Source organism: Pollicipes pollicipes, unplaced genomic scaffold, assembly GCF_011947565.3.
Source record: "Pollicipes pollicipes isolate AB1234 unplaced genomic scaffold, Ppol_2.1 Scaffold_1600;HRSCAF=1878_pilon_pilon_pilon, whole genome shotgun sequence".
Classification (NCBI taxonomy): domain Eukaryota; kingdom Metazoa; phylum Arthropoda; class Thecostraca; order Pollicipedomorpha; family Pollicipedidae; genus Pollicipes; species Pollicipes pollicipes.
Window position 1 is genome coordinate 19774130 of NW_023595962.1, and position 14157 is coordinate 19788286.

At 53.6% G+C, this 14157-nt stretch overlaps 1 protein-coding gene across 1 annotated transcript in view; it reads right to left on the reverse strand.

The window, feature by feature from the left end:
* Positions 1-13838, reverse strand: part of LOC119101686 (sodium- and chloride-dependent taurine transporter) — a 34721-nt gene extending 20883 nt beyond the window's left edge. The window contains exons 1-5 of the mRNA XM_037225137.1: positions 13735-13838; positions 10839-11074; positions 3381-3512; positions 2805-3036; positions 82-230 (exon numbers count right to left, since the gene is read on the reverse strand). Of these exons, the coding sequence (XP_037081032.1) occupies positions 82-230; positions 2805-3036; positions 3381-3512; positions 10839-11052 (727 nt within the window). The 5' untranslated portion in view covers positions 11053-11074; positions 13735-13838. The remainder of the gene's footprint in view (positions 1-81; positions 231-2804; positions 3037-3380; positions 3513-10838; positions 11075-13734) is intronic.
* Between the last annotated feature and the right edge of the window lie 319 nt (positions 13839-14157).

Sequence of the window (14157 nt, forward strand, 5' to 3'; positions counted from 1 at the left end):
CGATGGAAAGCTTTTCGTTGTACAACGGTCGCCGTTGTCTACAGGCCGCTCAACCCAAGTAACAGATCGCTAGCAGCTCACCAGTGAAGTAGACCACCTTGCCGGAAGATTTGATACCCTTCCAGACGATGAAGTAGATCATGATCCAGGCGAGGAGCAGGGTCAGCACCAGCCTCCACTGTGGCACACCCACCTCATCGATTCCAGAGCTGACGCCAAGAATGTTGTTCCTGGGGGGGGGGGGGGGGGGGAAGGGGGTCAACTTTCACATGCAGGTCGGGAGCACGGCCGAGAGGATAAGTCCTTATGCGATAATAGCCAGGGGTCCAGGCAAACACTATATGACAACGAGTTCATCCATTCACCGACGTCCATTCCCATCAGGTCACGAGCCATCCCCCAGGTTACGAGACTAAGGCCATCCTCCTCAGGTTACGAAAAAGTCACGACTCACTCCTTGGGCCCAAAGAAACCCATAGGCTTTGACTGGGCCCATAACTGGCCGAATCGACACACAGAAAACGTAACAAAAGTGGACGTCTTTGGGCCTACAAGCGACCAGAAACAGCTAAAAGCAACAGTGAACGACCAATGAATATACGTTGCTATACGCTGAGTGAGAGGGTGGTATTGGGGATGTTTTAAGTCTCATCGCGTTGCTCATAGACCTTATACTGTTGCCGATGACACTACATGGCCACTTGCCAGGTCAGTCCGATCGCCAAGGGGCCTTCTACATCACCCCTGTTGGCACCTCAGCGGAAGGCCGTATGCTGTTGTTGGAGTCCCATGTGCTAGTATGCCGGGGTACTCTGAATCGATCAGGGGCCCTCCACGAATTCTAATCCTTTACATGAAAGGCTTTATAAGTTATTGCCGGGAGGTCATATGCTGACCTGCCGGGGTGCTCCCGATTGCTTGAAGTGCGTTAACATTCGTCTCCGGTTCTTTCCACTTGCCCGGTGTGCCCGTGCTCTCGCTGGGGGCATCTAAGTTAACGTACCGAAGCACTTGATGCCCAAGGGCCCTGGACATTGTTCTAGAGCACTTTTCAGTTGACCTCACCCGCGGAGGACCATAAACTCTTGTCTGGGTCCTTTATGTTAAACTGCCCGGGCACTCTTTATCGCGCAGGGGCCAGCTACCATGGTTTAAGTCATTTCATATTTGCTCGGAAGACCCTGTGCTGTTGTCGGAGGCCCTAACATCCATCTACCAATGAACTCTCAACTGATCAGAGGCATTCATCCATGTACATTGGTTTTGGGTTCTTTCCGTTTGCTCCGAGGGCCCTGCGCTCTGGTCGGGAGCCTCATATGTTAACCTACCGTTGCACTCCTATCGTTCAGAGGCCAACAAATTGGTCGTGGGTTCTTCTTGTTTGTTCGGAGGGCCCTACACTGTTGGCTGAAGCTTCTCGGTTGACCTGTGGTGGTAGCCTCGACCGCTCAGCTGGCGTCCGCACTGCTCTTCATTGATTGATCATTGATCTTTGGTTCTCCCATTTTATTCGAGCGGTTCCGCTATCGATGAGGATCTAAATATTCATCAGCTTGGGCCTCTTGATCGCTACGGGCTCTCCACATTGGTCTTGGGCTGCTTTCATAAAGTCAGAAGTACCTTTCTCTGTTGCCAAAAGCCTCACCAATGCCTGGGGCGTTAGCACTTCTGTTCTGCATGGTGTTTCGCATACTCGTGTATGCGGTCCTGGCTAAATTTATTCATTTACACAGATTGGAGATCTACACGATGACCACTTTCCTTGTCGCCATTTCAGTGGTAGCATATTCTATCCTCCTTCATTATAGCCAAAACAAAAACTGTGCATTAGACATAAGCCACCAGCTGACCACACCGACTAGCCGACCAGTCACCGCAAACCGGCTGTCTGTAACTAACCTTGAAGTAAAGTGCTTCAGTTAGATAGTATTTGGCATCCAACATCATCTCACTCGGCCACATTCTCCGAAATATCTTATTTCAAAACAGCAGAACCCACCATGATCTGGAGCAGCTGAATGCACTTGATACACGTACACGCATGGGATGCCTTGTTTTCTTTGGCTGCGCAAGTGAAGATGGTTTTCTATACAAATAAAAGCATTATAAGAATCTTAAAACTTCATGGTCAGAAGCCGAGGATTTTTGGGGGAGAGTGGGCCCCAAACCCCACATGGGCTACAATGCTGCGTGCCTCGTCCCCTCTCCGTTCGTGAAATTCTGGATCCGCCACTGCTGTTTGCGCACTTCACCGTAGAAGCGTAGACATCGCAGTGCGGTTAGGCACATATAGACCGTGCCGCGGTCGTGCCGAGCCATGGTCTAAACGCTGAAGTCGACACAGGCTCAGACGGGCCGCATTTGTTCAAAGTCGACGGAACTCACCGGCAGACTTACAAACTCGATGGTGCTCACCGGCAGACTTACTCCGTGATTTACTTACTTACAGACTTTCTTACCCAGTCGATTGCTTCCTTTCAAATAGTCGGCAACCCCCTTGCAAACACCCTGCCGGAGCTGTCCACCCAAGATATCCAGAGACAGATATCCCTCAGACTCCAGACAGACTTCAGACTGCCGGAGCTATCCGTCCAAGATATCCAGAGGCAGATATCCTCAGACTCCAGACAGACACCAGGCTGCTGGAGCTATCCGTCCAAGACATCCAGGGACAGATGTCCTCAGACTCCAGGCAGACATTCGGCATCCAGAAAACGCATCTACAGGTCATTTGCGGAGCACTCACTCCAGAAACTAGTGGCATCCAGCCTGCAACACTCTCACCCGACACTCGTGATACTCACTCCCAGAACTCCACCACGGGATCTGTGGCGCCTTCGGCCACGTCGGTGGCGTTGGTGCCGTTGACGCCCCTGCTGAAGGTGGAGCAGAGCGGCGTGTTCCACGCGTTGTGGCACGTCGCCCAGGGCAGAGGCGACTGGAACGAGTAGAACATGTAGAGCAGGCCCCAGGCCAGGATCACGATGTAGTAGATGTTGAGGAGGAACGAGATGACCGTCGTGCCGTAGCCGATACCTGCCGGAACGGCTCAGGACCTCAGAGGGAGTGGGACACAGGTGACGTGGGCGGCCCTCAGAGACAGCGGGACACAGGTGACGTGGGCGAGCCCTCAGAGGGAGGGGGACACAAGTAGCTTGCGTGGGCCACCAGAGAGACCGGAGAGCTAAATGACTTTTCTGCTGCATGGCTTATGTCGTCGCGGAGCAATTGTAAAAAAATGCATAAGTTTGTGAAGGTGTTTTCGTGGAATTGCGGTTTTCACACTTAAGCATGCCGAGGCTTGAAACGCTCCGCAAAAAAGGCAGTGTAAAGTGGGCTACACATTTCCAGCGCACGAGGCGTGTGGCGGCTCCACTCACCTGTGAACACTGGGCAGAGCTTCCAGACCGAGATACCGCCCTCGCCCATGAACTGGCCGATGCCCACCTCCAGGAAGAACATGGGCACGCCGCCAGTTACCAGGCAGGTCAGGTAGGGAATGAGGAAGGCACCTGCAACAGGGAGCCAGCCGGTCAACAGCAGGTAGCCTGAGGTCAGCTGAGGTCAGCCTGAGGTCAGCCTGAGGTCAGCCTGAAGGTCAGCCTGAGGTCAGCCTGAAGTCAGCCTGAGGTCAACCGCCGGTCAGCCGCCGGTCAGCCTGAGGTCAGCCTGAGGTCAGCCGCAGGTCAGCCACTGGCGGGAACACGCGGACGCAGAGCGGGACAGGCAGATGCGTGAGGGACCGTGGGAGCCGGCTGAAAATGGCCGGTGGACGGCATCGTTTGCGCTGCTCCGAAACCAAACCGACTATTCCGGATACATGGAGACAATCGTTCTACGGCAAAGGAGGCGGTTGCCGCGTACCAGTATCAGTTACCTCGCATAGAGAAGTTGACGTGAAAGATGTTGCAGGCCATAATCTCAAATACACTGACTTGAAATATGCTAGATCCCGCTAGATCCCGTTAGATGAAACGCCCAGACAGTACCTCACTGCGACCACCTACCGGGCTTCTGAGCCAACCAGTCTAATTTTGGGAACTCTTGGGCCGTGAGATCAATTTTCGCTAAATCTTCAGACGGTTCTGGCCGGCGTACTCGGCGTCGGTGGTTTCCTAGACGACTTGGCGTGTCGGGGGTAGACGTTGACTCACAACACAGCGCTGAGGACCGTCCCAAGCCCACAACACATTGCTGAGGGCTGTCCCAAGCCCACAACACAACGCTGAAGCCCACAACACAGCGCCGAGGGCTGTCCCAAGCCGCCCGCAAGCTCCTGGCCTTCGCATTAATCTGGATAAATGCTAGTGTGATTTGAATGAAGTGACTTATATGGATTACAAGGTCAGCTCCAGGGGAGCGAAGACCACGAAGGACAACGCGCCGGCCATTCTGAGGCCTTCTGAGCCAAACGTGAGTAAGCTCCGGTCTTAGCTGGGCTTGATAATTACTATGGGTTTCTCAAGCACCTGTCATCGATCCTGGCGTCGCTGTGTGTGCCGTTGTGCCGGAATGAGCACTGGCCTAACCGTGGTGCTGAGCGATCCGCGCTCGAGAGAGGCAGCGCTCGCTGTTAAATCCTCTGATTTGGCACACCGTGACCATGACTTTAGGGTGTGGTTGTCAGCGGCTGTCCATTGCCGAGAGGTGCGACATCAGTCAAATAACGTCAGACGGTGAGATGCCGGTGGCTTTCTTTACTCGCACACTTGACGACACAGAACGACGTTACTCACAAACAGGCCGAGAGGTGTTGGCAGTGGGATCCGATGTAAAAATGTGCCTCTACTTGGCTGGTAGGCCATTTCGGGTGCAGACCGGTCATAAGCCTATACTGGGGTTGATTGGTGAGCAACAGCCGCTTCCGCTGAGGGGGTCGCTGAGAGCGGTGCGCTGGGCCATGCTGCGTCGCTGAGAACGGTACACTGGGGCCTGCTGAGTCGCTGGGAGCGGTGTGCTGGGCCCTGCTGCGTCGCTGAGAGCGGTGCGCTACTCCCCATCCCCGCCGGACCCTGCTGCTTTTCGCCCACGACTGCCACCTTGAATACCATGTCGGGAAACTACAAGGCCATTGCGACACGTTGAGCTGACTGCCGCCAGCTGAGGGATCTGCTGACGTCAGCAGTCCTGTCCCACTTGAGGGGCCTGCTGACGTCAGCAGTCCTGTCCCTGCTGAGGAACCTGCTGAGAGGCCTGCTGACGTCAGCGGTTCTGTCCCACCTGAGGGGCCTGCTGACGTCAGCAGTCCTGTCCCGCCTTAGGGCCTGCTGAAAGGCCTTCTGACGTCAGCGATCCTGTCCCACCTGAGGGGTCTGCTGACGTCAGCAGTCCTGTCCCACCTTAGGGACCTGCTGAGAGGCTTGCTGATGTCAGCGGTCCTGTGCCGCCTGAGGGACTATGACTTAAACCGGAATCGAAAATTGCGGTGCTCGTTCGCATACTGGGGAATCCCGAAGATACGGACAATGTATAACGCTCAGTGATTTGTCTCTCCGGACCTTGAAATGTTTTGTTGGGTGAACGGCATTTGTCATCTTACCTCTCCCCCAGTTGCTCCCAATGCAAGCGGTTTGGTAGAGAGGTGCGTGCAGGCATTCAGACAAAGTTTCAGTAAGCGGGAAAGGGGGCCATTGATGCCCCAAGTCTCTCGCGTGTTATTCCATCATGGTACCGCCGTGGCCAGCACCAGGCACGCACTGCCAGCGGAGCCGATGCTCGGACGCCAGTTATGGACTCAGCTCGATGTCCTGCGGCCAGACCTGCGGGAGGCTGTCCGCACTGAGCAGGGCAAACAGAAACGGCACAGGGACCGCGTCTGTCGGTGCAGAGGATATGGCACTCTGCGTATAGATGACCCAGTTTACGTTTCTGCTGTCGGCCAGGTGCAGAGATCGAGCGGTAGAAAGTGACCCAAAGGCGAGCCTCTTGGTGAACACGATGCTAAGCTTGCTGTGCGTTTGGGTGATGCTCGGGTGTTGGTGTGACATTTCGATCGGGTACGCCCGCGTGTCAGTCCCGAGGACATAAGGCGGGTTATGTGACCCGATGCTATTCCCTACCTGCGCCCATGGCGGCGGCACCATGGAGACTAGGTACCTCGCGAAAAACAAACATTTTTTCGTTTTTTTTAGGTACCCCTGAAACTGGGAATTCGTCCATTGCAGAGACGTAGGTACCTAGGGGAGGCCATGGGGTCCATGGCCCCGACCCTGGGCCAAGAGGCTTACACAGAGTGCTGTTGGCGATTTCGGAACAAATTAGCACGTGGTCAGAGGAAATTTGGCACCCCTCCCTCCTGCGAACAAAAATATTCGCCGCGTATCTACGCTTGAAAATTTACATTAGCTTCGTCAGGAATGCGCCAGAATGCAGCAGACCATTGCCGGCCTCTCAGTGTCCACGGAATCCTCTCGGCACCACAGCCGCAGGCCGCATCCCAGGCCTGCATCCGCTTTGAGATGGCCAGCTGGCCGCTGCAATGGCGACGTCAGGAGCGTCCCGACACCGCTCGAAGCTGATGAGTCTCATCAGCAATATCCGCCCCATTTCCGGGGGAGGGAGGGAGGGGGGGAGTAGGCGGCGGGGAGTGACACCAGGGCACGAGCGCCGGGACTGGGGAACGTAAAGTGCGGAGTGCCTCCCTTCCAGCCTTCCAAAAATCTAACAATCGACCTGCAATCACGAACTATAAATCTAGCAATCGACCTGCAATCACGAAGTTTAAAAAAAACGATAGCCAGTGGCTATCGCACTGCCTTCGCCTTCTTCCCCCTCCGTCCAAGTCCGGCGAACGTACATCGGTTCTGCACCAGGCTGCGTACCAGAGTACGGTGAAACAAGACCCGCGGCGTCCGTGGGTCTTGTCCCCTGGTGATGCGTCTGTGGCCGTTTCCCTTCGTGCGCGGCTGTGATGCATCGTTCTAAGCGGCGGCGATGAGGCGGAGAACGCGTGGCGACACTGAGGGTCGCGGCGGCCTCGGCACCAGCTCGACCCGCCATTTGTGGCACCAGCTCGGCCCGCCATTTGTGGCACCAGCTCGGCCCGCCATTTGTGACACCAGCTCGGCCCGCCAATTGTGGCACCAGCTCGGCCCGCCATTTGTGGCACCAGCTCGGCCCGCCATTTGTAGCACCAGCTCGGCCCGCCAATTGTGGCACCAGCTCGGCCCGCCACCTGTGGCACCAGCTCGGCCCGCCATTTGTGGCACCAGCTCGGCCCGCCACCTGTGGCACCAGCTCAGCCCGCCACCTGTGGCACCAGCTCGGCTCGCCACCTGTGGCACCAGCTCGGCCCGCCACCTGTGGCACCAGCTCGGCCCGCCACCTGTGGCACCAGCTCGGCCCGCCACCTGTGGCACCAGCTCGGCTCGCCAACGCCACGCGAGAGCACGTCTCTTCAAACCGCATCTCTTGTCCTGAACTGCGCGCTACGCGGGTGCAGTGCTTCCCGGCCAGTCAAAGTGAGCTCGCCCACCCTCGACTGCACTTCTACCATGTGTAAACAAACAATACAGCCAATCCAAGGAAGCTCCCCACCCTCGACTGCACTCCTACCATATGTAAACAAGCAGTACAGCCAGTCCAAAGGAGCTCCCCCACCCTCGACTGCACTCCTACCATATGTAAACAAGCAGTAGAGCCAGTCCAAAGGAGCTCCCCAACCCTCTACTGCACTCCTACCATGTGTAAACAAGAAATACAGCCAGTCCAAAGGAGCTCCCCAACCCTCTACTGCACTCCTACCATGTGTAAACAAACAATACAGCCATCCAAGGAAGCTCCCCAACTTCGACAGCGCTCCTACTACGTTTAAGCAAGCAAGACAGCCAACCCAAGCAAGATATCTCACCCTCGACTACACAACTGCCACATTTAAACGGAGTGTTCCACATTTGCATGGGGTTTTATGGGGTTTTGACCTGATATAGCCATCTTGAACATCATTCGGTTCAGTTCGCAGTCCTGGCCTTCTTAAAACCAAAACCCCTCTAGTTTCTGAGCTACACGCCGGTAAATGTATGTAGCTTATTTAGGGGGGACTATTTATTGGTTACTCAGGCATCCATGACGCCATAGTGCCATTCAAATCCTGCCATTTCATAAGCCATACGGCGAGCAAGACCAATAAAAAATGTATATCAAAGCGTTCATATCTGACGTTCGTGAGCACGATTTCTATATCTATCTATCTATATATATATATATATATATATATATATATATATTTCTAGTGTATCTATGTATTATATCTATATATTATTTCTAGATATCACGGCTGCCAATCGGCTCTCAATCAATGTTGAGCAAGGTGTGATGACGTAATTAAACAACTACTTAATTGGAAACATATTTACTAAACAGAGAAGTGCCGTTGTCTAGAGCAGTCGTTTCCACTTAAATGTATACCAGTGTTTATAAGTGATTTATTTCATAATATTTGATGCTTGCTGCAATATCTTCAAATGTGGAACATTCTCTAAACAAACAGTGTAGCTAATCCAAGGAAGGGCATCCCGCCTGCGACTACACCCATACCATAGTAAGACAAAGCATGCTTGCCTCGAATGTGCGACATAAATGGCGTAGGGGGTCGGAACACTTTGTAAGCAAAAGCTGTTGTTTGTCCTTTGCACCCACCAACCAAATGGGCTTTCCTGTTCAGTCGCTGCCGTGAGCCCGGCCGTACGCCAGACAGGCTGCGGGGGGGGGGGGGGGAAGCAGTGTGCCCAACACGGCCGCTCCGGGCCAGGTGGGTCATCGCTGTTGTGGTGCCTCATCTGGCTTTTCCACGCCAGCCGGAGAAACTACTGCGCATGCGCCAGAACTCTGACCCGGCACCGCCACAGCGCGAGCCTAGCGTTGTCTCCAGACTATGAGAACCGCAGGCGATGGCAGGTACATACGTGTCAGTGCGCACACCGCCACAGGGGCGTGTACACATTACACCTCCGGGTCGACATCCCCCCCCCCCCTCCTTACCAAAACCGCCCCAGGGGCGAACACACATGGTACCTTCGGGAGGACGTCCCCCCTTCCCCCCCCCCCCCTCCAACCTGCTTACCAAAATGATGGCCCGTGTTGAACACGCGTTCGGGAGAGGGCCAATTTGTCCGCCCTCTAAACACTTTTTCAAAACGACTTCTTAACCACGCTGTGCAGCCACGCTAAAGCTGCCAAATGTGTAGGCAATTAAATGATCGATCTTTTGGTAAACAAAATTAGATCTACCTGCATGGCCGCTGACCTACGGCAGGTCAAAGTCAGGCCATGTCTATGCCAGGCGGAGAAGGTAATTCCCAGGGAATCCTTCCATGTGATACAACGGAGTGTTACATGAAGTCATGCAACTTTGACATGACCTGATATGAACACAAGCAGCAGTTCACTTAGCAGAGGTAACTAGGCTAAGGCTGAGGGCGTAGAGACATCTGATCACACTTCAGATACCCATCTGAAGTTTGGACATGTCTGACCTTATGTGGCTCGAGGGTTGCGACATAATGGCCCCCTAATTTAAGACAAGTGAATTTACATAAAGCCCGATCTTCCCTGTGAATCTATTGCCTATAGTTTTCTGTTTGTTTTGTTATCTTAGATAGGTCAAACTAACGCACCCAACCGAGCTTGTCGCATTTAATCGGCCACCTAGGCACGTGTCCATGCGTGCAAACGTGAATAAATGTTGACACGGGGAAGTTCCAGGTAGACTCGTAAAATAAGACGATTAAGATCATGCCATGCTGTTTCATGACACGCCACAAATATTGCAACCACCGCCGCCCCGAGGTAATACGTGCCAGCAGAGATTGCAAAGGCTGCGGTGGTCTACAGCTAGTTGTGGATGCTAACAATTCAGCGTGCATACGCCAAACTTCCACTCGTCGTCGCCATTGAGGCCTTATGGCGCACCAAGCCCCGGCGCTGGAGGGCGTTGCCCGCCGCCGATGTCAGGAAGGGAGCACACCGCGAGGCATCGGTGCCCATGCTCATGCTTCCCCGGACGCGCCGCTTAACCGCTACACCGGCCGCACCCGTCTAAAAATCTTCATTAATGTATACCATGCAGGACACCCCCCCCCCCCCCCCCCCCCCCCCTGGCCAGCCGCGGATCTCCAGCGCCGTTCCTCGCCATTCAGCTGGGTATCTGCCGCCGCTGACGTCCACAGCAAACGAGCCTTTCTTGAGCCGCGCTGGGTGCTGGTGTTAGTAGCGTTGGTGCTTATCATGCTGCTGAGATTACCCTTGTATGAGACACAAACTGGAACCGAATGCCGAGCAATATCAAAAGCCGCGATCCACTCATCCTTGGTTTGCTTGAAGTTGGTGCAAAAAAGCGGCATAGTACAAAAAAGAAGAAGAGATGCCCAAATCAGCGCACAAAAACTGTTCTTGTGTCTTTCATTTTATCATGTGATGCAGAACAAATCTAGGTTATCTAGTCAATACCGTAGTGCGCGAAATCTAGTAGCAGTAGTGTCTAGTCAATAACGTAGTGTACGAAATCGCATGCAGGCTTTGAGAAACAAAAGGCTTAGTCGAGTTTTTAAGCAGGTGTCAGCGAGATGGTGAGGAGAGTGTGAGCTTACACGCGTTTGGAGATGTGTTTGGATGAAAGAGGAAAAGCTTGCGATGCGTGGCTGGCTTGAGGATGAAAGCTCGTTGTTAATTTTGGATTGTATAATATTCTAAAGGCTCATTGGCACGCAGTTCATCACGTTTGTTCTTACTACCATGTTTACAACCATTCCAAACAACTTCCGCGTCCTGAAAAGTAAGACAAAGCTGAAAATCTTACCGCGATCGTTCTTGCAGCAGAGCTAGGAAAACAGCCGTCTTACCTCCGCCGTTCTTGTAGCAGAGGTAGGGGAAGCGCCAAACGTTGCCCAGGCCGACGCAGAAGCCCATCACAGAGAGCACGAACTCGGCGTTGTTCGCCCACGTCTCGCGCTGCCGGTATTCAGGTCCGCCAGCCTCTTCTTGCGGTGCGGATTTTTGGGGCGATGCCTGAGTCCCCCAGAAGGGCGGTGACGTCACTGGATCACGGTCCAGCATGGCGGCGGCTCTGTTCCCAGCTCTGGGGAAGGGGCGAGGGGTCACGCGGTAGCCGGACAGCGACTCAGAAGGGCTGCGCCGAAGGCCATGGTGGTGCTGGTGGTGGTGTTAGTGGTGGTGCTGGTGGTGGTGTTAGTGGTGGTGCTGGTGGGGTTCTGGTCAGCTCCTGTTCGGCGTGTGACTCCAGACCATGCAGTTCCTCCACACGGCCGTGGAAGGTGCATTTGTAAACGTCTGTAAGCAAATCGTACGCTGGCAGCTCTACTCGTAACACATGCCTGCGGACGATATCACGTCACTGGTGCGCGCGGCGAGTGACGCAACAGGAGCATTACCTCATCACATGGAAATAGAGTGATATGATTTGATAGGCAAATGTTTGCTCTGCGCTTTTAAGCGAATTCCATAACATCCCACTCAGCATTATCCTGATGGCCTCGAGTGCCTGTGATATGCGACAAAACACATGTGCGACAAGAAATGATTCCGGAGATGGAACTATTGGTCGGCTTTTGAGCCACGCTTTAGCTAAGCCCAAACGCTTCATAATCGCATCGCAAACGAAATGCGAAACCGACCGTGGCGATCACTTTAATGCTGGGCTACCAGGTGACGTAGCCAAGGTCTCGCACAGGATGGGGCCATATCGGGCAATATGGACCCTTTGCAGCAAATGAGGCCCTCTTTGCCGGTATGGCTGGCCTTTAGTGGGATCTGGAGCACATCACTAGGTACAAGCCTCGATAGCTGAGCTGGTCAGAGGGCCTGCCTTCCGATCCACCCACTCGTGGCGGGGTGGGTCCGAGTCATTTATGTTACAGATATAGTTTGTGGCCGGTGGCAGCAGCCGCACTTAAGGTCATGTGACGTCAGAGAGCAGGGCGAGCCATGCCAAGCATTACGGCAAGATAGACCTTCGCCATCAAATTCTGCCGTTGACCTGAGCTTGCACGATCGGACTGCAGGGGTCAGGGGTCAGGGCTCGGTCGGAGTCAGGGTTACTCCGGATAAAGTCTCAAAAACAAGAGCCCATTGTTGTAGTTTTACAAAGGGATTGCCATTGGTCAATCCTTTAGATTTCAGGTAAGATTTGGTTTTGCTGCCTCTGGGACCATTTGTATTTTTTACGGGGCTACGGACATCTGAAACATACAAAAATAACGAACAATGCATTTACGGAAATCCTCGGTCTTAGTCAGTCCGCCCGCATTCCAGGGGGCATGTTACCAAAAACTCCTACTTGTTTGTTGTTTTTGTTGTTATTTTCGCTTTCGGTAGAAAGTCAGTCAGCGATACGAATGCAATGAATAATTGACACCAACCAACCATACTTAGAAGAGCCGTCGCAAAATGACAAGACCAACTGAAACTGTACCTGCGGGCAACCTGTAGCTTGCTTCAGCGCAGTCTCAATTTGTGAGGCACTTCCAGAAGTGCTAAGGACGTTTTAAGCTATCAAAGAGCACTAACACTACACACTAGAACACTAGAACCTTCGGTCCCAGAGGTTCCACCATCACCAGGGAACGTGGTGGCTCCACAACCTCCCTGTTGGCTACGTTAGTGGGATTGTGTTAAAGATGTACTCCCGTCATTTTCGTTTCAGTACAAAAGTGACACGGCAGCAGTTGCACATAACCCCAACAGTCCCGCATATCCCCAGCAGTCGCACATAACAAGATGTTCTTTGCAGGCACGTGACGCTGTGGCTTAACGCCGTCCGATATCCACCATACCGCAGCGCCCACCTGAGTGTAATGACAGCGCTCTTCCAGCGCGTGCTACGAAGTGGGGCCAAAAACCGGCCCCGCACTGTATCAGTCATCAAACCACACGGAATAATACAACTTAGACAAAAAAAGCGTGGAACAAGTCACCAATAGCACCTCGAGACGAAAAGTGCCGAATGGATTTAACGCTTTTGGAATAACAAACATTTGGAAGGTGTAATTTGCAAATTGGGCAAACGGGAGCAAAAATATATGAAATGTTATGGGCAGCCAATATCACTCTGCCGTTTCGCAAATTGGTATGAACCGCATTTTGTTGAACGCTGTTTCTTTTCAAAACAACTTGATTCTGGAACATAAAATGTCGTTGGTAGAGCACGCTAGAAAATACTTATTTTCCAAACATGAGATGAAACCCTCATCGTATACACCGCCGCTCATTAACCGATGAGATTCGGTTGCTGTCCACTCACGATTTAGACGAGATGGACGATCCGTTGCCATTCATCCTCCGACTAAGCTACTGTCGTCGAGCTTAGTGATCATCAAGCTTACCTGACAGCAATGCATATTGTGGAAATTGGGGATTTCATGAAAGTCTGCGATATACATTGTTTATCCATGGTCATTTGTTTCTGTTCCTTCGATTTGAATGAGGGAATGCAGCGACGTGATCAGCGACTGGATTTCTTGGTTGTAGGTCGAAGTTAATTGATATTTCAAAGGTTAAAAAAAGAATCCACGTCTTCATTTTTTTGGTAATTTTAGACGGGCAGCTGGCTCATTCTTGGACTTTGGATTGTACTGTGGACACGAACGTCCAGAAAACAGCACCTCTGGTCGGGACACATGGTTGTAAAATATAGCGGAGACCTTAACTACATCCCGGAAGCCAAGCCGGGGCGCCGCTCCTGGGCCGCCACTGCCGTGTCGAACACGCCCTGCGTCCCACCTGTGACGATCGGCCGAGAGGGCGCGGTCGGCGACGGGCGGGTGCTGCCGCGCCTCGGCTGCCGCACGTGTCACGGACGGGCGCCTGGCCTGGCCTGGTGAGGGCTGTCTCCGCTGACCGGGCCGCTCCGGCGCCTCGCTCACCGCCACGTCACGCGGGATCGTCACCAGCGGGAAGCGGCCGCTGGGTGCGCCGGCTTCCCATTGGACCGGCCCTCCCAGCCCTCTCATTGCCCGGAGTGGTGAGGGGGGGGGGGGGGGCAGGAAGAGGCTGATGATGGAACCCAGAGCCCTGTCATAAGCAGCGGGGAGCGCCATGCCAGGGCCGGAAACAAGAGGCGTTTTTTGGGGTAGCGAGGGAGGGAGGCGTGGGTGGCTTGTAACCCGCCTTCTCTCGAGCTGTCCGCCTAATGAGGCGGCGGCA